The 26603-nt window shown below is 39.8% G+C and overlaps 1 protein-coding gene across 1 annotated transcript in view; it reads left to right on the top strand.

The window, feature by feature from the left end:
- The first annotated feature begins 3317 nt into the window (after positions 1-3317).
- plxna2 (plexin A2) overlaps positions 3318-26603 on the top strand; it is a 155255-nt gene continuing 131969 nt past the window's right edge. Inside the window, exons 1-2 of the mRNA XM_008414720.2 lie at positions 3318-3362; positions 4310-4492. Coding sequence (XP_008412942.1) covers positions 3318-3362; positions 4310-4492 — 228 coding nt within the window. The remainder of the gene's footprint in view (positions 3363-4309; positions 4493-26603) is intronic.

Raw genomic sequence — 26603 nt, 5'->3', positions numbered from 1 at the left:
TATATATATATATATATATTTTTTTTTTATTTATTTATTTTTTTACATCTAAGACACCGGGCGCATTTGTTGCCAAATGGCTCAATCCTAGTCCAAATCCAAATCACAAACATGGTTCCAGTTAACGTCCCAGCAGAGTTTAGCAGATTTCACATGTTTGCATTTGTGAGGGTTGGACAAAAAAATCCCGATTTAATTTATTTATTTTTTTTTCTGGCATGAATCCCAAACAACCAGTTGGTATGTAGATGGGAAATGTAGGGGAACATTTTTTGCAATTTATACCATACACCTCATGTTGTATGATGACAAGATAAACATGGCTCCTTGTCCCAAATGTACCCAAACAAAAGTTTTTCTTGCTGTAGCATTAAAATATGCCTTATATTGCTGTAATGTCTGCCTTTCCTTTTTCAACATCTTTACCAGGTGCGGCTTGCACTACATTATCAAATCTTTTACTTATATTATTAAAGTCAAGATGATTGCAATGCAGAAAATCCTCCTGATATAAAATTATTTTTGGCTAGACCCTCCATTTAAAGTCTAGGACCCTCCTTGTGGTTTTGTTAACTGCGCCTCAAACAGTCAAATTACACAGTGTTTCTGTGTGCCTTTCCTCTGTCTTGATGCTAACAACAGGTAGCCAGTAAGCTCAAAGTGGACAACTTTAATTATACACCCAGCAGATATCCTCTTTGTACACGTTGCATTGCAAGCATGCTTATGCTCAGGCATGGCTGTCGCTGGGAGTGGAGCTCTGGCTGAACCAGGGGGATTCACACACACAGCAGCCAATCAAAGATTTATCACCCATCCGTTCAGCTTTCTGCCATCTGGAGATTCATGCCATCTTTGTAGTCAATCCCACAGAGGAGACTCAAGATGGGATTTTTTTTGTATCCGTCTGTCTGAGTGTGTTTCTCCTCACTGACAAACACTATCATCTTGTCTTGCTTTTTTGCTTTTGTGCTACCATCTAATTTACCACTGGTGAAAGACGCTGATAGATGATGCTGATATACCCTGAGATTGGATTTGAAAGCAAGTATGCTGCTGAACTTTGTTCAAATTATTTTAAAGGTTGATTTAGATTCCTCTAAAATGGACCTGTCTTTAACTTGGCCGAACTATAACCACATGCAAAATTTGTCACATCAGTGCTATAGAGTACTTCAGTCAGGATTCATTTTACAATGTTGGTCTGTATTTAATCTAACCACAGCTCCACTCAGCAAAGCTGTTCTTTTCTTTTTGGCAGGGAAAAGCCAATAAATAAATAAATAAATAAATAAATAAATAAATATGTACATCTGCAAGATGGTGAACAACTACATTCAACCATATGGAGTCTGGAGGGATTTGGGATTTACTGCCGATTCTAAAGTGTACATCATCTGTACAATCTAGTGCTAATCGGAACCAAATGGTTTGGATCCCAACAGATCATATGCGGAGGAGCTGTTTGATTTTGAAGGAATTGAAAGTCTGGATGCTAAACCTGTTCCTCAAGATGTCTTCCAAACTGATATTTCCTACAAGTACAGCTCCAACTATTAAAGAACAGTGAAAAAGTTTGATTTTTTCTCTTATTTTAGAGGTGAAACTCGTATATAGACTTGAAAGATTTCAGTCTATGTGTACTGAATCCTTGATTTTAAAGTTTTAGAACTTAGCTTATTTGGGTATGTATATCTTATCTTCTGATTCTCATATCGATTTTAGATGATTTTTCTTCATAAACTGTAAATAATAACCAAAAGGTGTGTTTTTTTCTAGTTTCCCTGCAATGCACAGTCGAGAGTTATTTACACTAGAAGCAGAGGTAATGTCATACTTTGTGTGTAAGAGCACAGTTGTAGTATAACAAAGTTAAACTTTTAATTAAAATAAAAACCAAAATTGTAACAGAGTTGACATGTTAAGCAGTCTTTATGATCTTACATTAGTAAGCCATCGTTGCTGGTTTTTGATAATTGCAGCGTAGGCTCTGTGGTTGTCCCTAAGCAAATATAGACCATTAGAGGATTTCCAATCCGGTCCTGTGGTCGCCAAACGATTCCTCAGTTCATCTCTAATTTATTGGTCAATCTTTTTGCTATTTTAAGGTATCTGCAATGGTTGGGCAATATAGTGAAACTGCATTGTCATCACCATAACAGTGTGCATAACATTGATATTACGATGGACAGTTTGTAGTAGAGTATTTGTTTGGTCCAGTAGATTCTATCAACTGACACAGACGGTGTTGCCCATAGTAGAAAAATGTCAGAGATTGTTGGAGATATTGCAATTTTATTGACATCAAATGGAAATATAATATTGCAATCACATACTTGGCTCAAATTGTGCGGCCATCACCTCCACCTGCTTCTCTCTGTACATGGATGTATGCTGTTAAGAACTTGTAAAATATTTGAACTTGTATTCATACAATTTTTGGGCCGGTTGAGTCAAAGTGGATGGTAATTTGCTGGTCTGTCCACTTTGTTTAGAGGAAAAGAAGAAAAGTACAGATGATTTCATTGTCTTCTACATGTTTAGCATCCCCCTTTGGACCTGGACTTTTATTTTTGCTGTCGGCCATGTGCACATCGTGTACAGATGATGAAATTTACATCACAGGATTTACGGTCGAGTGAGCAGTAAAGCAGACTGGGTATAAATTTGTCTTTGGAGAAAATAAGTGAAAGGAAAACAATAAAGCAAGCTTTGCAACTACAATACTGGGTTTTTTTGTTCACCATCAGCATTATGGCACTTGAAATTTTGTGTAGAAAGTGTTTGCAGAGGCTGATTTGCCTCCCTTGAATGGAAATGCCACTCAAATTAGTCTGTATAAATTGTACCTCTCTGACGAGAACAAAGACAGCAACAGAGAATGCAGATGAGAGATGGATGCATTGACAGAAAGGGAACAAATGAGTTGGTGTAAGAGCACAGGGATGAATATTCAGAGGGTGTTATGGGATGTTTAAATGGTGGGGGGCTCAGTTGGATGTCTCACTTTACTCCACATGGCACATTGAGGTCACTGACACTCAAACTGTGTCAGCTGACCTGATTCAACACCAGAAACATCACTTCCTTATCTCTCATTTACCTTCCCATCTTCATTGTTTTATCATCACTGATGTTGCAAATTTATCTAGAATGTAGAGGGCAGAGGTTGCATTTCTTCCCTCTTACTCGGCAAAGATAAATAAGATCTGATTGCAATGATATTTTCCAAATAATTGACAAAAACAGAGTCTTATTTACAACAATTATCATGCACAGTGTGCCTTCTTGCAGAGAAGTGATGGTAGGTCAGGGTAATGAGCCACATTCAGAGCAAGGTGGAGCTCAGTCAGGTGGAGCGGGTACATATTTCAGGCATAATAAGAAGGCACATTTGTGTATAATTCAAGCTGTCCATTTTTCTTAAGCTTCTCTGTCACTCTTGACTTCTGTCCCAAAGTCAGTCTGACTCCGTTTCCACAGCTTTGCTTATCCATCACGCTTTACTCTTGTTTCAGCCCATTAGTTTTTGCTCATAGAAAGTTCGTTTTTACAATACTTTGTGTTTCAGTTTTGCCTCCTTATGAATAATTTACAACAACTATATGCATCTCTGTTCACAAAATTCATTCTGAGAGTTCTGTTTAGAGTTTAACGATGCGTTCAATTCACAAGATGATACACTGTAATGTTTTGCTCAGATAGAATCTGATTTTAATTTTGTTGTGGGGAAAACTTTTTTTTTTGTCTTCACAAATAATTTTTTTCTACAACCTGTAATCGGCATAGAAATTTCCAGTCTAGATTTTGACAAGTCAGTTTATTGCAATTTCTGCTTTTCTAAACCAGTAATGCCAACAGAAGAAACTGCTCAGTTTTCTTTTCTCATTTTCACAAAAGAAAAACATGTTTATGATCTCAAAATAGGTTTTTAATTAGAGATCAACATTTGTTGTACTGTTGGTTGTCATCTGGAGGAAATTATAGGAATTTTAAATCATGGTACATATAAACTCCATTGATTTTTACAAACCCCCAAATTTGATAATATGGTGGTGTTGGCTTCTGACTCTCATGGAGGATTAATGTTAAACAATGTACACATACTTCAATACATAAAGTAACTGGATAACATTGTCAGCTTGGATAAGAAATATTGAGGCATTTTATTTACTGTGAAATTTCATGCATTCAATCTCTCTACATCCGAAGTTTTCACTGAAACCTTTGTCACTTTTTCAGATTCAGATTTTCATTTTGATTTCTCCTCACAATTAATTTTATAACTGCTTTTCTTCTTGTTCGGCAGCCTGTGCCCATCGATGACTACTTCTGCGGTCTGGACATCAACCAGCCGCTTGGCGGCTCTCAGCTGGTGACCGGCCACACGCTCTACACTGAGACTCGGGACCGCATGACCTCTGTGACCTCCTATGTCTACAATGGCTACTGTGTGGCTTTTGTGGGCACCAGGAGTGGACGTCTAAAGAAGGTAATTGCTGCGTCCTGTTCTCCCGAAATGGTTGACGCCTCTCGCGTAAGAGATTTCCACTCTCGTCATTATCATAATGCACAGGAATTCAACCTGTCAAGAGTTTTTGGTGTATTGACATCATGAGGTCCGTCTATTTCTGGGCATGCGGATCATAGTCAGAGGCAAAATTATCTTCTTAGTATTAAAAGCCTGCTGTCGAACTGTCAGGGAAGGGTGATACGAGTGGCTAACTCAGTGTAATGGTCATTATCAGCTCCTCTAGCACTGTGTTCCAGTGCTGAATAACCTGAGCTGACCTATTACTTTTAATGGGCCCCTTTCTGCTTCTAGCCAACTGAAAGCATGAAAAAAAAGAGAGCTGCTCCATACATTAAAGCCCCTAGTTCTGGTTTTGAGAGAATACCAAAGCCACAAAGGTTAAAGGGTGCCCTGGCACTTTGCCGTGATAGAATTTCCTTCCGTTGCTACAGGACTTAAATCGCTGGATGCGCTCTGGCAAAAGGAAATGAGCTCTGTGTTCTGGGCTCAGAGATTACAAATTTGTCCACTGGTCAGATTTGCTTGTGGTTTGTTGAGTAATTCAAGACGGCTGTTGGCATCCTTGTATATTCCATACAAACACGGTTTTAAGCTACAAATGCAGCGGTTGTGCATGTCGATTTTGTCACAAGGCTTGACAAATGTTCTCTAGAAACCAGATTGGATTCATCAAGAGTTTCTTTTTAAATCAGTGATCACACATAACTGGGTAGTAAGAACTACCCAGTTCTGCCAAGCATGGCATTATTTGGTGAGGAAGTTTTTTACTGAGGGGAGAATAACTTAGTTACCAATTATTTGTGCAACAAAGCCATTTTCCACAGGATAACTGTTTTCTACATCTGTGAGAGAAAGTGAGACTTTCATTAGATGACAGAAGGGCTGAACATTTTTATTTWAAAAAAAATTATTTTAAATAACCCATCCATCCACCAATTCCCGCATTGTTTGTGTTGGGTAACTGGTGCCTATCTCCAGATTATTGAAGTACCTGTCCTGGGTACATACTAGACAGGCCACCAGGGCAACATAGACATGCATGCATGCACGCCTACAGACAATTTAGAGAAACCAGTTAAACTAACAGACATGTTTTGAACTGTCGAAGGAAACTGGAGTAGTGGGGAGAAAACCCGTTCAAGCAAGAGAAAAAGGCAAACTCCAATCAGAAAGACCCCCGACAGGAATTTAAACCCAGGAGCTTCTTGCTGCAAGACAACAAAGTTACCATCTTCTCCACAGTGCAGCCAGTCAGTTATTTTGCTTCCAATTTAAATGTGTTAACAGATTACACTGTGGTGGTTGAATTGGGGCGGAAACAAGATCATTTGATGTAATCCACTGTTTGAGCCGTTTAAAGATCTATTGCCTCCCTTTTATTTAGCTAAATTAGAAAAGGCAGAAAAGGCAGAAAAGATTGTTCAGATATTGTTTCATCTCTGTGTTTCCTTCCACGCTTTCGCCTGTGGCTGCCTTCCGCTTCCCCACTTTCCATCTCTGTATCATCTGCCCTGATCTCTGAAAATCCATGCTAAAAAAGACAAGCGAGCTGCTGCTGCCGCTGCTGTGTACGAACTCAAATTGCTTCTCACACAGCCGTGACTGTAGCCACAGTAACGGCAAGCTGAAAAAGGAATTAACCAGGATATGAGACGAGCGCGTAGACAAAAAAAAGCAGCACAGTCCAATGCGCAGAGCACCATAATCCTGGTAGGACACATACAAAGAGTCACTAGATGAGAAAATGAGAAAAGTTTAGACTCTGATTAACTTTAATGTTCCCAAACAAAGATTTCATTACAATGCTTGTAGTACAAAATGTGCTTTTTTTTTCTTTCTAAGCTGTACACAGGAGAGTGCTAAATTGTTAGGAAATTGAACTGCACTCTAATCGCTTAAACTAAGATCCAAAGACTTGTTCTTCACTGAACTATTTCCATTCTCTGAATCTAACTTGCTTTTATATTTGACTAGAAAAGCAACTGCACCAGCCTCATTTGCATGCAGGTAGAATCTTGGTCAAGGTGAAGCCATTATTTGCATGGAAGCCTGTGCTTTGACCAGATCTGACTGTTCTCCGCAATGTGCATGGAAAAAAAGGATGACCATAACCAGCCTTCCTCTGTGTGGTTTTATGTTGCAGTGTGAAAAAATAAAGGTTTACTTTTTAAATACAAGAGTGCACCAGCCAGATACTAATCCCTGGTTTACTTTGAGATTTGACCGGCTGATTCCAAATTTGATTGATTCTGAATTCTTCTTTTTGTTTTAAACAATGCAACACAACAAAGGAAAAATGTGCTGCAAGTACTTGGATAAAGGCAATATCTTTGTAACCGACAGAAACTGAAGGACTTGCATAACTATCCCCGTCTTATGCATTGTTAAATTACAAACCTTTGTGCATCAGACTACTTGCAGTTGGTTGATGCATTTAATGAGTAAGGAAAATATCATTGTTTTTGGTTTTTTTCATTTTCACATTACCAATCAGAGCAAATTAATAAAAAAAACAGATTTTAATATCTGGTCAATTGATTGGTGCATCTCTGTTTGAATAGTTATATAAAAATCAAGAACTTTGCATAACAGCAGAGTGTGCCTTTGTGCCCGAAGTGTTTTTTTTTTTATGCTTTGAGGATTATCCGTTCACTCCCTTTGTCTCCAGAGGCAGGGCTGATGTATGTGGTGATCTTTGGCTGCAGCCTCTTTGCAGAAGGATGATGCAGAGCATTGTGAGAGACACAGATGAAGTAGGATGCTTCAGGCTTCCTGCTGATCTGAGCATGACACAGCTTGGGTGGCAAGCTTTGATGCTTTACTGGTGACACAATCCTATACATGCTTTCATGCAACCAAGAAAGTCATGCAGCTGGGGAAAAGGAGGAGTGTGACAGGAGTGTGATCTAAAATATACAAATATAAGTATATATATGTATAGAAGTGAGTAGCAGAAAGAAGCAGAGATGGAGAAAGGAAGAAGGCATTGGGGGAGGGAAAGTGAAGGAGACCACTGAAATGTGAATTTAGTGCCGCCAGAGAAACTAGGATTGCACCGCTTCTTGTAATTGGATTGGCTCCCATCCCAAAGTTGCCCTCTCCCCATCCTTCCATTTATTGCTTCCCCATTCAATCCCACTCCTCCTTCCCGCCCTCAAACTCGCTCTCCCTGAAGACCGACTCTCGTATATTCTGCTGTTTTCCTGAGCTTTGCTGAAGCATGGTGAGGCATGTGTTGGCGGATAGCGCTGTCTGTGACAGGCTTTTGGGGGGTGACGATGAAGGGTTAAGAGGGGGTAGAAGCAGAAACTAAGGTGAGGAGAATATCTATGCAGTCACATTGACGGCAGGAAACAATAATACCAAATTCAGGGCAGCAACACTGGCAATCTGAGGTCATGTGTGGAGGCCATAAGGTGATTGTATTCCATTGTCTGACAAAAGCTGCCTAGTTTTGGCAATCATGTCTAAAACCCAGAATAGAACAAAAACACAGTCATACTGCAGGCATTTGAAAGCTGGTATTTAACATAACTGGACATTTTGGTTGGGATTGGCTTTCAGTCAAGAGCAGAAGATCCCCTTGCAACAAAAATATAGATTGTAATGAAGGGAGTTATATTCTTAAACTCTGAAACATAGCGTATGCAGATTTTAACTCTTTAAATGCACCTTTATTTATATCGGTTTCTTATCGGCTTCCTCAGTTCTGAGTTGTGGGGATTGAAGTGTTGTTGGGTCTTCACCACTTTGCAAGTTGCTAAGGTCACATGTGGGTCAGTGACCCACCCATGTACCAGTCCTTAGGGTTGTTTTGGTTGTTATCACCCCTGAGTTGTTTACCAACCCGACCATGGAGGATGTTGTTGTCCCATGTTTCAAAGTGTGAAAGGTTGTGAAACTGCCTGGGGAGGAGAGTCAAGGCTGTCTTGTAGGTGTTGGATGGCTCATACCACAGGTCTCCACTGTTTAGTGTTGAGTTTTAGAGTTTAACATCAATGGCTTTTTACACCATTTACCAAAACTTATGTCTTAGATGGGTGGCTAACGCTTCCTTTCCTCTGTCCTAAAGTAGCAACACTACATTAAAAACAGTGGATAGATGTTGCTGGGTATTGGAGGGTCCTTCACAGTATATTTGTAAAGAGAGCCATGGCACTATATCTAGTGATGAAGAGAAAGGGGAAGAGGAAGATGAAACATTAGCAACAGCTAATAGGTTTCATAACATTGATTTAAAATTGTCCCGTCTAGTCGTAAAAAAACTAAGTCAGGCTTTTGAGAATTTGTTGATCAGGTCTGAGTGATCACTTCAAACGACTCGGTTTGCATTTTGTGTGCCTAATTCTTTCTGCATTTGCCAATGTATGAAAATGGAAGACTACGCTACAGGGTAAACTTACTGCAAAAATTAGCATACTCTGGTGTGTAGTCCTCTGTACAGAAACACACTTCCCCTGTTTGCTGTCATGTTGGTGGTCTACCTCCACATAGGCTGTACCTCATGGAGAACATGAGAAAAATCTTACATATTTATAAGGAAATTCAGCAGGTTGTTCAGAAACATTGTAAAGAAGATGTGATACATGTTGCAGAATCACTGTAACAGACTGAACAAGTTATTAAGTGCAGCCATGCTTGGATTAGCATTAAAATTAGGTTTTCCAAAGTCCTGTGATCCAGTGATGTTTGAAGCCATCTTGGAGTTCCAGGAAAACATGGGGATGTTTTAATCAAGTTTAGATGTGGCACATTCCCACACAGCAGCCTTTCCTGAATAGTACGTTCCTTATTTTCTATTGTTTTTTTTGTTTTTTTTTAACGCAATGAGTTTTAAGGATGACTACACAATATAATGACTAGGAATTTACGCATAAATGTGCATCTTTAGCTCTCATTCTATCAACTTTTTTATGTGTATTTTGAAGTTTTTTATTAGAAATGGTTGATGGAAATGGTGAAATTCAAAATAACTTGATTTCACCAAAATGTTTTTATGCTCACTTGGCTTTTCTGAAACAGTTGATGCTCAAAAGAGGAGATAGAAACACATTTGCAGAATAAGTTCTGACCTACCTAATTTTCCCTGCCACTTTTGGGCCTAAGCCTTACTAGAGGCTTGAAAATCTGAAAATTTCAAAGTCCAAACCTTCAGCTCAGAGCGGAGAACTCTCCATTTTTTTAATTTGTGGTCCATGCTAGTATGCGACCTCTGCTTCATGCAGATGTTTAAGGCAGAAACAATTTGTCGAATGATTCGAGTACCTCCATTATTAGAATTTCTCGAGGAAAATATATCTGCCTTTACGCTTCGTTAAATTATGTTTTATTATGTAGCGCACCGTGTTCCACCCGGATCCTTATTTGTGGTGGGCAGCAGTCTTACTTCCACCTATGAGTTGTTGCGAAGTGCTGGCAGCAGGATGTTGAATTGTGCTGCGTTTTGTGAGGGTTTGGGGCACAAATAAGGATTTTTGAATTTTGCTGTGAGATGGTTGGACTTGTGGCGTCGGAATCGCGTCATCACGGTTTTGGAAATTATGCTTTCCATAACATGGTTGATTCACATTTTTCTTTCATTTTTCTTTTTCTTTTTTGCTACTGTTTTAATTTTGAAGTGTTACTACAGTAAACCCTGGGGGAATAAAATGTGCTCCTGCACATGATGTGCTTTTCTTTTCATCATGCACTGATAGATAATCAGGAAGTGGCTTGGATGATATGGTCTGCAGCTGATGTGGACAACTTGAAAGGGTGGTTCAGGTGTTTTAACTGGACAAACGTCCTGTAGAACTGGTTCACAGATTAGAGGCCCACAGTGGCCTAAAAAAACGGCAGGGTTTGTGTGTGGTGTGCAAACAGTGTCACTGAGGGAAGCAGCTGATCATAAGGCATGAAACGCTGCAGACTTGAAAGGCTTGTAAAAGCCGGCAGCTGCTACTACAGAGCCCCGGTGGTGGACATGTGGTCTAACCACCCCCCTTCTGAGCGCACTTTTACTCGTCTACGCTCTTTTACCCCACAAACATGCCTTTGAGAATTAGTCCTTAAATTTGTCACACTCGGGAGGGAATGATCTGAGATCTCAGTCTGTCTGGCCTGTAAGCCCAGAGGCTGCTCACCTGCTTTGGTGTGGCCTGGCTTTGCCCGACATCGACGGTCATGAGGGAATGGGGAATAATATTTGCACTGTTTTCCCCAGTTCTCTGGATTTGGGCTCACTGAAGCTGTTTCCTGTCAGATGATAGACAAAGGTGGTTGGAGGTAAATGTAAAAGTAATCAGAGAAGCATCAGTGGGAAAAGACTAGAGTAGCACGACACAAACGGCGTTAACTCTGAAGTAGCTGCTACCAAGGAGCAGCTAAAGCACCAAGTGGAAGCGGTTTTGTTCCAGTAGAACAATTAGAAGTCCTGTGTCCTGAACCCGCTACAACCCACATCCATATAAACACATAAATATATCTGACATATAATTATGAACCTTGTTCACCAGTAAAAGTTGACAGTTTGTGGGTTTTTGTGGGATTGGAGCCAACTGAGATTAAAGGAACTGAATTGTATTAATTACCATGGATTGTCATTGCTGGTATAAGGGGAATTAAACTTGATTTGCCATTAAAAGACACACAATTACAAAACAAAGGAACTATTTCAACTGCCTCCAGGTGGACTTGGTTAACAATTATTCTAACAATGTCTTTTCACCGAATCGCTTGTGCAATAATTATTGCCTCACAGTTTGGAAAATGTGTCCTAATCGCTCCTACATTCACTAAATAATAGAATTTAGTTGATGTTTTTCTTAAAGATGTTAATAAAGAGGTAGGTTACATTAATTCACTTATTTAACTACAACAGCAGCTCTCTACCTGATATTCCTTGCAGCTATTGTAAGGAATCACTCTCATTGTTTTTCAGGGATAATTCGAACCAAGACGAACTGCCATTGAAATCTGTTTGCCCACTGGCACCAAGTAGCTGGGAGCCTGGCATCGCCTTGAGGAACTGCTTCTGCTAGTGGAAACATTTTCCCTCCCAACACAACTTCACAGCACTTCCAACGAGAGGTTTAAACTTAATGAGAAATTTCCACAAACTGCAAAAAGAGGTCAATATTTTGTTTTATCATTCAGGCCTCGGGCAACGCGTAGCTCACAGAGAGAATGCTGAACGCCCACGCAAAGAATATGTTGCCGAACTAAAAGTTTGGTCAAAACCCGGCATGCAGGAATTCTATTAATCATTGATCTATTGATTGTGGCTTTTGAAAAGGCCTGAAGATTTACCTTCATTTTTAGAGGAAGGATTACAATTTCACCTTAGTTTCAGAAAGTAGCAGATCTGAGTTTTGTTTTGTTTTGTCGTGTCCTCGTCTAATTTTGTGAATACCAAATTCAGCGCCGTCTAATTTAAATATTACAATTAACAACATGTGAAATATTATTTCAACTCTTGCAGTGTTTGAAACAGAACTAGAACATTTACCACCATTTTAAAATAAAGACAGAATGATTAAGTCATTCACCAGTTTGTTACTTCTGTTACAGCTGAATGAACCAGTCATGTCTCTACAAATCATAGAAAGTTTTCTTTAAAATAGCTTCCTAAATCTCAAATCTTCTTAATAATAATAATAAACACTTTATTGATTTTGAGTCGTCTTACTTTAGTAACAACTTCCAGAACTAAGGTTGTTGTCTGTGGTTTGTTCACTTATGAAATAAAGTTGTTTTTGCATTGGACTGGCCAGTCAGTGGTCATCCTGATCATCCAGAAAACTGGCCCATTTCAGTCACACTCCATTTTCTCTGTGTATCTTAAAATAGATTTGATTTATTAGAACCTGTAAATATGAGCACAAGTTTTGCTGTCTATCAGATTTAATTTCCTTTGAACAGTTCTAAATGGTGGGTGATAGGACAAATGCAGAAAAATATGAATTTTCTTTTTTTTTTTTTTTTCATCAAATCTGAAAACTCCATGTTTTTTCTTCTGTAGAAATCAGAAAGAAAGAGAAGAGACATACCTTATTTCAGAGTTGTGTATAATCATTTATATCTCTTCACTTCCTGTTAGATTCAGACGTGTTTGTTTTCTTTTATTACTTTTGTAAAAAAAACAAAAAACTGACAAGACAAGAAATCAGTACTGGTCAGTAAAAGCCTCATCTTTATTTCTGCTAAATGCAATTTTTTGCCTAAATCATTCACCTGATTTAGCTAATTACTGGCTTGTTCACAGAGTTGTGAACTGGCAAGATGTCTGCCTGCGTGACCCTTTTAGAGCCCAGCCTCCACTTGACCCCCTGCTGTTGGGATCTTAACCTTGGACCAGATGCAGCGGTGTCCAGCGGCAGCCCCAGGCAGCAGGGGCAGGCTGTGCCTTTCATGGTGTCTTTAAAGCACAGGCCTCTTTATCTGACAGACCTGGTCCAGGCTTCTCTAAACAGTCCACTGTTAAAAGGCCAGTGCAAAACTGAGAGCCCCTGCCGTTCCATTCATCCAAGCTTTATATCTGATGTTTTTTTTTTTTTTTTTTTACTCCTCAGCCAGCTAAATTCACTCGCTTTCTGAGCGTCGTTCTTTCTTACTCCTCTATCTTCTCAGGGAGTTAAATGTAACCTGGTCATCCAGGTGTATTCTTATTTTTTCCCTTTCTTCCCTGCTTTTATTCCTGCTTCTTTTCTGGTCCTTTCTCTATCTTAGTCTCCCACTCTCTCTCCCAGTCTATTTTTCCTGCTTTTTCCCCGCATAGAGTATTACAATGACACCGCCTACCCTGCAGTGATCTCATTAATCACATTCAAACAGCTCTCTGTTGCTGTCTCTCTGCTTCTGTGTGTCTCCCTCTCCTTTCACTTCCTCTAATTGCTTGCTCTTTTCTCTGCCAGTGTCTCAAAGGAAGTGTTTTTCATTATCTAACAACAAGAGACAAATACTTATACTGCGCATACATTTTAGATGGATTTTAGACATGTAGGCTTAATTTAGCTGACAGATATGCAGTTGCATGTATTCATTCAAGCATAATTGATTCCCAGAAGCCTTTAAAGGGTGGATCTCTTAGGTGTCTGAGTATGTAAAGATGTTGTGGTCTGCTTATTCATTATCCATCACAGACGGGACGTTTTTACTCCAAGCCAAGCAGTAGATTTTACTTATTAGACATGTTATTGGTTGTGGCTTTTATTTTTATTAGTAAAGCAAATTACCCTGTTGAGTGCTTCCCATAATTGAACTTCATTTTGTGAGTGGATTTAATTAGCCAGTTGTTTTTTTTACAGTTACTCTTGTTCAAAGACTGGCCAATGAAAAACAACAAGAAAAAGAAACATTTCTGTCGTCCAGTTGAAGTTTATTTTCTGTGGACTGGGTCCAGACTTTCCTTGCATTTAACTTTTGCAGAAACATTTTGCATAAACTCTAGGATGTGCGGATGATGAAAAGCAGCAGATCTGCTTTCATGCAAGGTCTGTTGCACTTGACTTTGTAATTTATCTGTTTCTGTAAATGACGCGAGTCTGGGTTTAGAGAGAGATTACACATGAATACAATCTAAATATATTATTTTATTTTTGAAATTTATATGTGACATTGTTATTATTATTATGGTTTAAAAACTATTAAATCTTAAAGGTCGACTTAGTTTTTCTAGAACTGCTATTTAATTTTAACTTAATTTTTGTCTTTTATTGCCAAAGGCACAGCAAGCAGAGTTGCTGCAGCGTCTTATATTTCCAACAATTAAAGAGTACATTTCTCACTCTGTCAGACTAAAACTACAACGCAGTTGTCATTTTTGCTCTGAGTTGCCAGCTGGCAAAGGATTTTATCTTTTCTTCCATAGCTTCTCCATTGACCTTGCTGAGAACCCCCCCGTACCCTCCAAAAAAGAACAAACTAGAAGAGAATAAACATCTTTAGGAAAGATTGGGAAAAAAATGAAATAGATTAGTGAGCAACATCTGTCAAAGTGGATGGCTGGCTCACTGCCAGAGTTTATTGATTTGCTTTACAAACCACTTGAATGAGCCAGATAACTGTGATTAGCCAATTCATTACCGCTGGCTAGAGTGGTCTAAAATTAGATAAAAAGGGAGAATGGGAAGGACAGAGGGGGGGGAGGAAGCAGAGTGTGTGCAAAGTCTAACTTTATCAACTTGCACAGTTATTCTCACTGTGACCCACGATGGTGGGGAGATTTTTCAAGTGCTTGATGAATTTTCCATATTTTCCATGCAACCTAATAATCATCTTCATTAGCAATGAGTTGGAAACAAAAAAAAGATCACCATGCATTGTTTATGTGTTTGATGGCATGCATAATGTTTGTAGATTATCAAAGGAACCAAAACAACAACCTCTCATCTACTTTGCAAATGTGCGTGCTTCCATTTCAAGTGGCTTTTCAAGTTGCACAGCACCACTCAATCTCAGAAACGAGAACAGTTCTGGCTTTGATGATATACTAAAGTGTTGTCTATGCCAAGGCAAAGTGAGTGTGACAGCGACTAATGTTTCTATCTGATAGCAAGACAGATTTACTGCTCTTCTGTTCCCTGCTTCATACAAGACATCAGCAGCCATCAGTTCCCTTAAAGCTATGCTTGTCTTTGTGACAGGCGTTTAATGCATTTCTGTGATCACGCAGTGTTTACAAGAAGCTTTTATGAGCTCTGCACAAACCATTTCTTTGATGGGTGCGTTTCCTCGTTCAGCAGCCATTTGGTTACCATGTTCAGCATTGGAATAAAGGACTGTATTAACATGCCTTGTCCTGTTGTCCTTTGAAATTGCCACTCACCTCTGAAACCTTCCCTCTGACGGTGAGCGATTGAAACAAGCCGCCTTTTATCATTTTCCCAGATTTTGCTCTTGCTCCAGTTTTCTCTCTACATTTTTTCAGTGTCCAATCTCCCATTTCTCTCTCCTGTTCCCACCACCTTCATCTCTCTTACTTACCACAGGCCTGTCAGGGAGTTCCAGCTAGCCATCAGCCTAATGAACAGTGATACAGTGCTAATAGCATGTGATAATATTTCAAGCCAGTAGTAATCTCAGCTCACTCAGCCTTTACCTGCCCGTCACCTCTTGCCCCTTAACACGATCCACACACAAACAGACGACGGGGCACCTGATACCCCTGACAGCTGTGTGTCAGGTCTTGGCCTTATGCTTTTATGAGACAAAGTCGTTAGCCTGAACTCCATCTTTACGGACCAGCAGTCTGGGGAAATATGTCTTAATGGAACTGGACAGATCCCTCTGCATAGCTTGTAAGGAACTGTAAACACTTCCCTGAAAATTTGCTATGTTGATTAAATTGAAGCCTTTCTGTGTGGAACAAACATGAGTGTTTTCTGTGGTTAATCTGTCTTTATTCCACAATCTATTAATGTGCTTACTTGGTCAAATTAGGACTTTAAATTGGCTTCAGTTTAACTTTAAACATGCATGGTTGCCTATCATACTGTTTGCCATGTGTTGGACTTGTCACATTGTTCAGAGTATCACTTTTTGATGATGGCTACTGGACTCCTATACAAATCTGAACAGAGCAATCCAGGGATGGATGGATAGTTGATCTTATGCATATGTTGCAAACAAGAACTGAAATATACATCTTTTGCAAAGATTAAAGCTTATTTTCAACTGCGTCTAATGAAAATGTGTCCACAGTTGTAGATAAATCAAACACAGGAATCCAAAGAGAAAGTCAAAGAAAGCTAAATTGAACTGGCATTGGAAAAAAAACAATGATCTAACTCTTCCACAGTTCAACTTTCCACAGTTTATTTCTTAATTTATCATCTATTTACAGTAAAATGTGTGATCTGTTGCAACAAAGGTGAACATTATTATCATGGTTTAAAGTTAAAAGAATAGCAAGCTCCTGCATGCAATTTCCAAAAGCACCTGCATCACCAAAAATACTTGCCAGGCCACTGAGAAAACATGAACAAGGTCAGGATATCAAAGAACAGCGCAGGAGCAGGAGGCCTCGTTCAGTCACAGGTCAGCGCAGCCACTGCTGTTATTCATTAAACTGTAATGGTTAGCGGTTGGGAAAACAATATCCAGGCTGCTGGTAACTTGACTAAACATGAGGGTCAGGGCCGTGTCCAGGGTGAGACTTAGCCATCCATGGTGACATGTGCCCCGTGGCGTCGGGTTGGATTTTCACTCAAAGCACAGAAGTGATAATTTGATAAAATCACTGAGCAGCACCACTACCATAAACATTCCTCCCAAGTGAGTATTCCTGTGGGGAATAACATGCTACTGTCACTCACAGATAAGTGTTTTGGTGTTTTTGGCAGCCTCAGTTTGGTGCTGCCAGAAGCAGCTGTTTGCTCAGTGGGGTGTGTGGATAGGGGAGGTGTGCTTTGTATTTATATGCATGTGCGCTTGGCCTATATTTGCTGACTGTGGTATTGAATTAGTTGGAAAAAAAACCAGACAGACCGGTTTATAGGGATTGTTTACATTTGATCTGCATCTTACGCCTTGAAGGAATTAATATATGCACACACACCTTGCATGTGGCTTAAAGTTAGTGGTTAATGGCAAGGTGACAATTCTCTTTGCTGTGACACACATGGATTCTTTACACACTTATTTGTATGAGAGATGTGTGCATAAACTCCCTTGATCATGCATTCAAAAGACACGGCGTTTCATTCGATTTCAAGACTGTTTCATCACACAAATTTGTGCACATGCACACACATGCAAGAGGCTGAAGGTAAGCAAGGAGTGGTGGGGGTTTGCCTTCTAACCGATTAAGGATAGAAAACACTTGTGTCATGGGTTTTTGCCCTAATAAGTCCTGATGGGTGCCGGTGGGTGAACACTGGGGCAGAGGTGTGCTGTGTTTAAAGCTGGGAGCCGGATCGGAGGGCAGAGACGGGGGTGCGGGGAGGTGGATGTGGATGGTGCAGAAGATTAAACGAATGAGTTGCCTCCTCGGAATCCGGGGCTGAAAGGGGATAGGATGGTGTTTGGGTTACACCACGCTGGGAACGCCGTCCTCTTTAAGTAAGACACACTCGAACAAAGTGCAGCTGATCAGATTAGCGTGGCTGATCGGGTTTCTCAGCAGGCTGTTGGCTCCCACTGTCTGAACATCTTGACTGTTAGTGCTAAACACATGGAAGAACAAAGGGAGTAAAATGAAAGAAAACGCCAATAGCTGTGTTGTGAAGCTAAGATGTTAACATGGGGAACTTATTTCATTTGCGGGCTGGGTTTTGCTTCTCGGCATGTGCAGTCTCTTCCAAGGACAAAGTTATTCACTCTGACGGAAGAGAAAAATTCCTCCAGTGAAGTGGACCTTTGGGACACGGGAACAATATTATCAAGATGAATAGTATCATTCCAGTCCTGTTAGATCTTATAGTTAAATTAGTTGTGTTGTTGATGCTTTGGGCTCTTGAGAATCCCATTTTCATTAAACAAGGACCCTGAAAATATACTAATGGACCAGAATGTTCCAGAAATGAAAATTAAATAAGCTTAAATCCACCCATCTTCTGAAAAGATGTAATGATTTCTGTTTTTTCAGTAGTTATTGTAAGAGTTGCACAATACACAGTGCATACTCAGGTCTTCAAACTGCATGCCAGTAACATCCTATACTTTACCAGTTTGCTGGAGCTTCACTGCTCTTCATATTTTATGTGAATTTCTGGTAAAATGTTTTATCCTTTCCTGTCTCCTGTTTTGGTTTTGGAATTATCTTGTTCTCTACTGTCTGCGTTTTGATTTGTTTTGTTCCTGTACATTTTGTGTTTCAAATGAGAATGTGAGGAGATTTAACAGAACTGTTGCATAAACAGTTTTCACTAACTTCAAAATAAAAGAATGTAAATAAACACCTAACTACTTGAAGAATGCTCAGCAGTCAATAACCAAAATTTCAACACATATTTAAATTTATTCAACTGAAAGTTTACCAGCCAGCCAAGTAAATTAGTGCTTTAGAGTTTATCTCCAAAATTACATTTAGGGGAGGAAAACATTTTCAAAGTTAGTTAAAATGCTGAATAAAATAATTATCCTCATCTTGGTTCCTCAAAACAAAGTTCTTGTATTTTTGTCTAAAATAATCAATGTTGACATGTCTGTCCATAAAACGTTTTTTCAAGAAGGTAATTTTCAGTTGAGCTTGAGGTGTGTTTATTTTGGAGAAGGGACTTGTCACCTGGTCGGCTCGCACTCTGACCATGTTGATTTAAAACTTGCTTCATCACAGGCCGTGACACCAACTTTGAAAAATTAGACTCTACTTAATACTTGTCAGTGCCAGGAAACCAACTGTTTAAATAAACTATCAGTTCTGCCCAAAGCAGAGGTCAAATGATCTGTCATAATTATGGTAAAAACTTGCTGATTGAGAACAACAGAAAAAAAATAACATTCTCTAGAGGTGCAAAATGCTAAAATGATTTTGGCAGTGTGAGTTAGAGAGAATAAGGAATAAATTAAATCAAAGCCTTTTTCTTTCTAAATCCCTTGAGTTCTGTACAATTTATAATTATTCCACCTTATAAAAACACTGGTGCAAATGCATCGTTAAAAACCCACGAGTGTTATTACATCCATGTCCATCATAGCTGTATGTCTAACCTCTGACTGGAGCTTTATTAGTTTAACATTCTTTTACATTTCTCCTCTATTTTCTTCAGTTGAAAAAAATAAATCTTGTCTTTTTTTGGCTGTATGACCCTCTGTATTTTTCATTTTCAGTGGCTTTTCGTCCGTGATCCATCCAGGCCAAACCACAATCCCTTATAAGGCCAGTGGAAGCCCCCATCTGGCCCCTTATTTCCATATCAGTTCGGCAGTAACAGACAGGGTTTATATGGGATCATAGCTGGAATGTGGGGCTGCCTGACTATCGGCTGAGCCGCAAACCTCCTCGCTTCTGAGCCCAAACCTGGTCAAAAATCTTGCCCCCTCTTTCTCTCCTCTTCTTACAGCTTTACCTTTCTTTACCAACATTTTGCATATTTTTTCTGAAGATGCAGAAGTCATAAATTTGTAGCTCATTTCCAGTTTTCAGTTTTTGACCTACCAATACTGATTTGTGGTTTAATTTTTTTGAAGAACTAGAAAATGTATGAGAACAATATTAAACATTTCTTTCCATCTCACCTGTCATTATTAACCAAGTCTTTATGCATCACCTGAAGAATGGAAATGCTGAGCTCAGCTATGAGGTTTCCAAAASGCTTCCAGCATGTGCACATTCAGTGAGTTGCATAACGGACGGAAGTCAAAGCTCAAAAGGATAAAAAAAGTGCAATTTTTCTGTCCTCTATTCACCCTTCCTGTTATCTGCTTGGAATTGTGCCTTCACTCGCTCCAATGCTGCCTGAATTAAATGCAGACATCTTGATTCTTGGTTGGACAACACAGTCACTGATACTGACAATTGCTAATTTTGAATCTTCTCTGCTCAATAATGACTTGATGATTAAAAACGGCACTGATTAGAGGGCAAAAACTGAGTATTGACTGACAAATGAATGACAAATGGTTAAAGTCAATTTCCAGCAAACACATTTTTACTTGGTGCATTTCTTTTTCTCTTGAGCACCTATTCCGTTAATTTTTTTACCTTATTCCTGTTCCCATCTGTGTCTATTTTGTAGAATATTTTGCTGTAAAACCAAATATACCAATGAAAGTACTTATTATTGTTTGAAAGTAAAATTGCAACATCCTCTGGTGGCGTTGTGCTCCAAGTTCAGAGCTTACTAAGCAGTGGAGGCACAGACAGCTAAACAAGAGACAAAACCACATCTGAGCGCTTGCAGAAGAGTGGAATGCACCAAAGCTGTACACCACAGCACAACAAACATCCGTATAACTCACAGGACATCAGAAGTTTGAGCTCCGGTCCTTTTTCTTCCTTTTTTATGCTTTTACTAACTCCCTCAGCGCGTTCCTCATTATGACTTCTTGTTACCACAGGCTTTGTTCCCTCCCCGTCAAGCTTTAATATGTAAAGTGTCGACTTTCCTGTGTGTCCGTGTGGTTTGGAATGTTGTCATAGAGAGTCTGTTTCTGATTAGGCCGGCTCTTGCTAAGCTTTCCCTGTACTGCCACATTTGGGCCTTGCTTGGCAGAGGAGCCTTTAGCGGAAATCTCATCCAGGCCTTAATTGTTTTTAAAAGGCTGGCAGACCTGGCTTTTCTCTTTGGCTCTGATGTTTCTCTCAATCCTCGGCTGCCTCTGTTCTCTGTCTCTCTAGCATCTCTGCATCCTTTTCCACCACGCTGTCCTTTGTACCCCGGCTCTCTCCCAGGGTCTGACACAAATGAGGGRATGTAGGGATGAGAGGGGATCTCATATAGCCTATAATGCTTCTCTCCTCTGGGGCCTGTAGAGCTCATTAACCTACGTTAGTCTCCACATGCCTCCATTAAAGAGAGACACCTGGCTCCCGAGGGCCCAACAGGGAAATGACAAGTCCAGTCTCCTTTTCCTTCATCAGCATCTGAGATGCACATTAGGAGAAGAATAGGGCTCATTACTGCAGCTTATTGTGGTTGCAGCGGTTATTTATGCCAATGTGGAGTCCTCTGCCATGTCACCTGCTCCATAGCATGAGATGTATATTTCACATTGAAATAATGACATCAGCGTTACATACAAGTGGTTTCTTCCAAAGACAGAATAACAAGCAGCTTCTCGCTTTAAAGGAAAGCAGAGGAGTGTTGAATGTAAACAACAGAAAGCCGTCACACGCAGCAGCTCTGCTTAGCTTCAAAGAGACTCTAAGCTGTGGGCACCCTGGCAATTCTCAGATTAACCCCTAAAGTCCATGTTGTGCTTAGTTGACACACAACACGTCTGGTACCTTGAAAAAGGATTCATAACCCTTCACCTTTTTCTTTAACCACATTACAACCGATTGTCAGTGTGTATTATTGAACTTGTGTGATTGACCAACAGAAAGTGAAACATGATTTTTTTTTTTTTTTTTTTTTTTTACATTTTTCTGGCATTTGGCCACTCTTGACTTATTGGATATGTGTTCTATGTATAATCGCCAGTGAAAACCCTAAACTATATCCAGAGAAGTGACTCTAAGTCAGTTTTCTGGTCCTCTGACCTGTTCAGGTTAATCTGCTTTGTGCAGACTTGGCCTCATCYMCTCTACAATACAAAAGATTTCCCTGGTAAGCAGAATTTCTACCTGGCCACAAAACAAAGGTCGTCTCTTACTTTTATCATAGTGGGGAAGAAAAATAATTGCTAGCACATTGATTCTATGTCTATTTTTGTTTAATCATCATTACTTCCTTTTATACTCCTTCCCATTGTTTTCCCTCCCTCTCTTTTCCATCCCTTCTCACCCCATCTTTCCGTTTCTCTTTTGTGACACTCYAGGGTGTAAGTTGAACTGCATCACTTTGTCAGGCTCCATCTCTTCCACAACACTGACCTCTTTGTCTTCTGCTGTCTGCAATTTATCTGTCCTCTACTTTGCTCTTTTTTCCATTTTCCACTTTCCACTCCATGTTGTGGTGCATCAGTTACTGTAAGGAAGTTACAGCATCCTGGAACCATCCATGGTTTCACTTGTCTTTATTTTCAGACTTTTCCTTCTCTCGTCCCTTAGCGTATTTTCTTAGACTGTTCCTTCTTATTTATTTATTCTATCTCAAGTACTAATGATAATAATGTTGCTTTGAGGATCTTCAGACTCCACTAATAGGTTTTTAATGTTTCTTCGAGCCTCATTTTATGAGCCTGGGCTTCTTAGCTGTATCCAGCGGGGACCATGTGGGCAGCAGCTCGACCTCACTYGCTGGACCCGGAGGTTGACTGAACCTGTGGAAGCTGAGCTGGAGTGTATTTAAATCCAGAGCTGCTACGAGCTTTATTTAAAAGAACATTTATTTGTCTGAGGGGCTTGGAGACCGTAGAGAGAACAGGAGGGCTGTTTTTATTTTACAAGTGAAGGGTTTAGCGTCCACTTAGGTTCAAGGTGTAAAAGAACACAAAATGCCCAAAGTTTGTACACAAGGTGCTTTACTTTGACAGCCGATCTCAAATTTGGATTTTTGCTGTACCTTTGTGTTCTGGCCAAGGAAAGGGCCTTAAGTGCTGGAGGGACCACCAACGTGGCTGACCTCTCTCCACACGGCACGCCATCTTGCTGTCAAACAAAAGGAGATGGAAAATAAACGCAACACTTGACAGACTGAACAATGGTGGCATATTTGAAGTGACACGAATTTACTTTTCAGTGTTGCGTTTATGTTTGAGGCCCTATTTTGCCCCAAAAAGGAAAGTGTATGTATTGTAGGTAGAGTTCACACTTACCCCTTATATCTACAGTGCACTCCATACTAATTAGAAATCCCGGTTAAAGATGTGTAAAAAGCCATCAGATGAATGAATCATGTATTGTAGTAACATAATGTTGCACTGACTAGTTGTGGAAAGTCCAGCCTGCAAGGGGAAATTTTTCTTTTAAGGAAACGCTTAGTGGCTGCACAGTGGCGCAGTTGGTAGAGCTGTTGCCTTGCAGCAAGAAGGTTCTGGGTTCGATTCCCGGCCTGGGGTCTTTCTGCATGGAGTTTGCATGTTCTCCCTGTGCGTTGCGTGGGTTTTCTCCGGGTACTCCGGTTTCCTCCCACAGTCCAAAAACATGACTGTCAGGTTAATTGGCCTCTCCAAATTGCCCCTAGGTGTGAGAGTGTGTGTGCATGGTTGTGTGTCCTGTGTGTCTCGTGTCTCTGTGTTGCCCTGCGACAGACTGGCGACCTGTCCAGGGTGTACCCCGCCTCTCGCCCGAAACGTTGGCTGGAGATGGGCACCAGCACCCCTCCCGACCCCACTGAGGGAAAAAGGGTGCAAGAAAATGGATGGATGGATGGATGGATGGATGGAAACGCTTAGTGGCATATATTAAGAAACATCTAACAAATGCTAGAAAACAAGTTTATCTGACACATTTCTACATTAAGTTATCAGAGTCTCATGGTACTTTCATCACTTGTACACGACTTCCTCGTGGTATAACTAACTACAGCTTGACACAGAGGCTTCTTTCTCTCAGCTGCTGAAAGGACAAAGAGAATGTTATTCAATAAGGAGTTGAATATTCCTCTTTTAAAATCAAGAAATAGCCACATGAAAATAGCTGCTCGCCTTAACTTGTTCATATCTGTAGTCTAGGATTCACAAATTCAGAAGACTGGAACTGTGACCAATATAGCTGGACAGGAACCCACGTGTATGTTGGGGAGAGAAATGGTAAGAGACTCAAAGAGTGGCACCTTGGAGGTTCACTTGTAGCCATGTTTACCAGGGATCCCAGTAATTGTGTAGAGCGCTTTACACCATCAGGAAAAAAAAAAGCCTGTTTCAGTTTAAACCCTCTTTAGTCTGCGCATTAACATTAATCTCGGATGATTGGCAATAACAAGCGGTCAATGCTAAGAGCATCATTTTACACCTGCCAGTGAAATCCGTTTCTAYGAGCATCTCAAGTATCCACTTGTGATCAGGATCTCATTTTACCTCTCTAGAAATGCAAATTATTTCATGGTTTAAAGCACAAGGAGCAGACAGCATGCTCCAGGTAGAACATTGCTATTATTAATCCCTAAATTACATTATTGAGCTAATTATTACCAGATCTCAGAAGGTATTAAGTTATACAAGGTCATGTTATGCCAATAATGTTATCAAGTGAATTTATTATATTTATATTATTGAACATTTCTGTAGGTGGATTTATTGTGTAATTAAGCTCAGAAATGCATACTTTGCTTCCAAAATCTTCATGTAATGTGAGAGTTAAACAWGTATGTTAAAAGTGTTTCAGAAATCGGATGTCCTGGCAAAACTATTCTTTTATCAACCATTATGTCAAAACTTGAATAAGTAATAGCTTTTTATTCATGTTTTTCGTTGGAAATGTAACTTTAAAATGTTTGTTTTTTTTGTTGTTGCATTTTTCTGAACTTCCCTTGCTAAGCATTTTATATATAAAAACATTAATTATTACTCAAAGTGGAGCATTTAAATATATACATTTTTAAACATGTCCGGGGGGATTTTTAACTTCAATACAGTGCCAATGCCGAGGTTATTTGTTTACCACTGACTTATATATATTTTTTATTACACACACAACCGACTCCACAGTGTTCTGTGAATTCCTTTGAAAACGATGGACTTTGTCATTTCTTGTCCTTGTTTACTCTCTGGTAAAGGTGAATTCATTTAATTTAGAAATATTATCCCACTAAATGTACCTGTGAATAAATTACTGAAGGTCAAACCAACTAGTCAAGCAGCTAGCATTGTTGCAAAAAGTAGTCAACATGGGAGGGGAGAGCAGCCAGAAAAGCTCTTTGCTTATTGCAGTTTCTGTCAATGGAAGAACAACCCATTTTCTCTTCAATTTAATCCAAATTGTGATATTTACTTGTTGTAACTCCCTTTAATCAGATCTATTAAATAAGCTCCAATGCAACCAATTCCACTGTGCACTATATATTGTTATATATTTGATTTGTGGTTTCTCCCTCCGTCTAAGCTAACTTTAGCTTCTGAGAGAGAGAGTGCGTGTGTGTGCGTGTGTGTGTGCGTGTGCGTGTGCGTGTGTGTGTGAATTGTATGCTGCACAGGAAGTGCTGATGCAAGCTTTAAGGGTCCCTGTCCAGGTAATGGCCTGCAGCGGTACTGCAGCCCGGGGGCTGCCAGAGGAGGAATGACATTTACTGCCACCTTAACTAGCTCATTAGCCTGCTCGACACTCTTTCTCTCTTTTCRTTCCACAGAGGGTAATGAGGATGGCATGATTTTACACTGCCAGTTGTTATTCAGCTCTTGCCTTTCAAGGATATCAAGATGGAACACTTAGATTGTTTTGGGAAATGGCTTCTTGTTCTTCATTGTTCAGGGCTGTTTTTGCACAAGGGGTTCACTCAGTCCGTCTTTGTAAAAACAATTGATGATAGCTTTGAATCTTTATACGTCTGCGTTTGATTGTACTCCTCCATCAACTCTCTGCTATGTACTCGAGTACAGCGAGCTCATCTTTTAATCAGGCCTGATCCAAGAGACTGATTGGCCCCATTGTTCCGAGTAAAGGCTATTGAAATCTGTCTTTCATTCCCTCAAAATAGGCAAACACACATTTTCGTTCACACACAAATTCAGGCATAGACACCTGCCTGCACAGCTATAGAAACGCACATCCTCATTATGCTGCTTTTGTGGTTGATTGGAGGGTWTTTTTTGTAATACCGAGGTGGGACGAACACACTAAAATTGTTGTCTGCTTTGCAGCTCCCCAACGTTTTTCTGTCTTCTGTGGGATGGGGCGACTCCAATGAAAATAGCAAATATGTAATTAAAACATCGACATTTAGTCTACAACCTATGCCCTCCACTGTTAGCTACAATCAGTTCTCTGCTCTTGATGACTGGCGTGTCTACCAGGACGTTGAAAAAACTTGTTTTGTTGGCGTAGGAGTACAGTGGCCTTACAATTACATGAACACACAGTTGCACAGATACACAAGAAGCAGGCAGAGGACAGTGTCTACAGCCGCGCTGATGAAATATTACAGATTCCAGCACTAACCAGACAGTTTGTTTTCGGTTCTATCAGCACTTTTCTGACTTAAAGCTGCAGACAGTATTTTTTTAAAGGTCTAGTGAGTGTTTAATCTATTCAACAACAGGTTGTGGTTAAATGTGTTGTTTTTTTGTAAAATTGCAAAAATTCCTCAAGTGAAAAAACTTTCCTCCCAAATACAAACATCTTCACGTCAGATTAGACATAGAGCAACTTATCCGAATTCTTTTGAGGATGCTCATCTCTATTTTTTTGTTTTCTCGTTGTTTGCATGTTTTCAATTAAGTTCCTCCTTTGAAGGTCTTTATTAATGTCAGCTAATCACTGCCTTCTTGTTTATTTTTGCTGTCATCCACACATATATTTTTTCTCTTCAGTGCACTATTTATTTTAGAAAATCTTGCAATGGAAATCGATACTTCAATACCCAACTGTGCTTTTCTTGCCAGTGTATTT

Source organism: Poecilia reticulata, linkage group LG7 (assembly GCF_000633615.1).
Source record: "Poecilia reticulata strain Guanapo linkage group LG7, Guppy_female_1.0+MT, whole genome shotgun sequence".
Lineage (NCBI taxonomy): Eukaryota > Metazoa > Chordata > Actinopteri > Cyprinodontiformes > Poeciliidae > Poecilia > Poecilia reticulata.
This window is presented reverse-complemented; position numbering and strand designations above follow the sequence as displayed.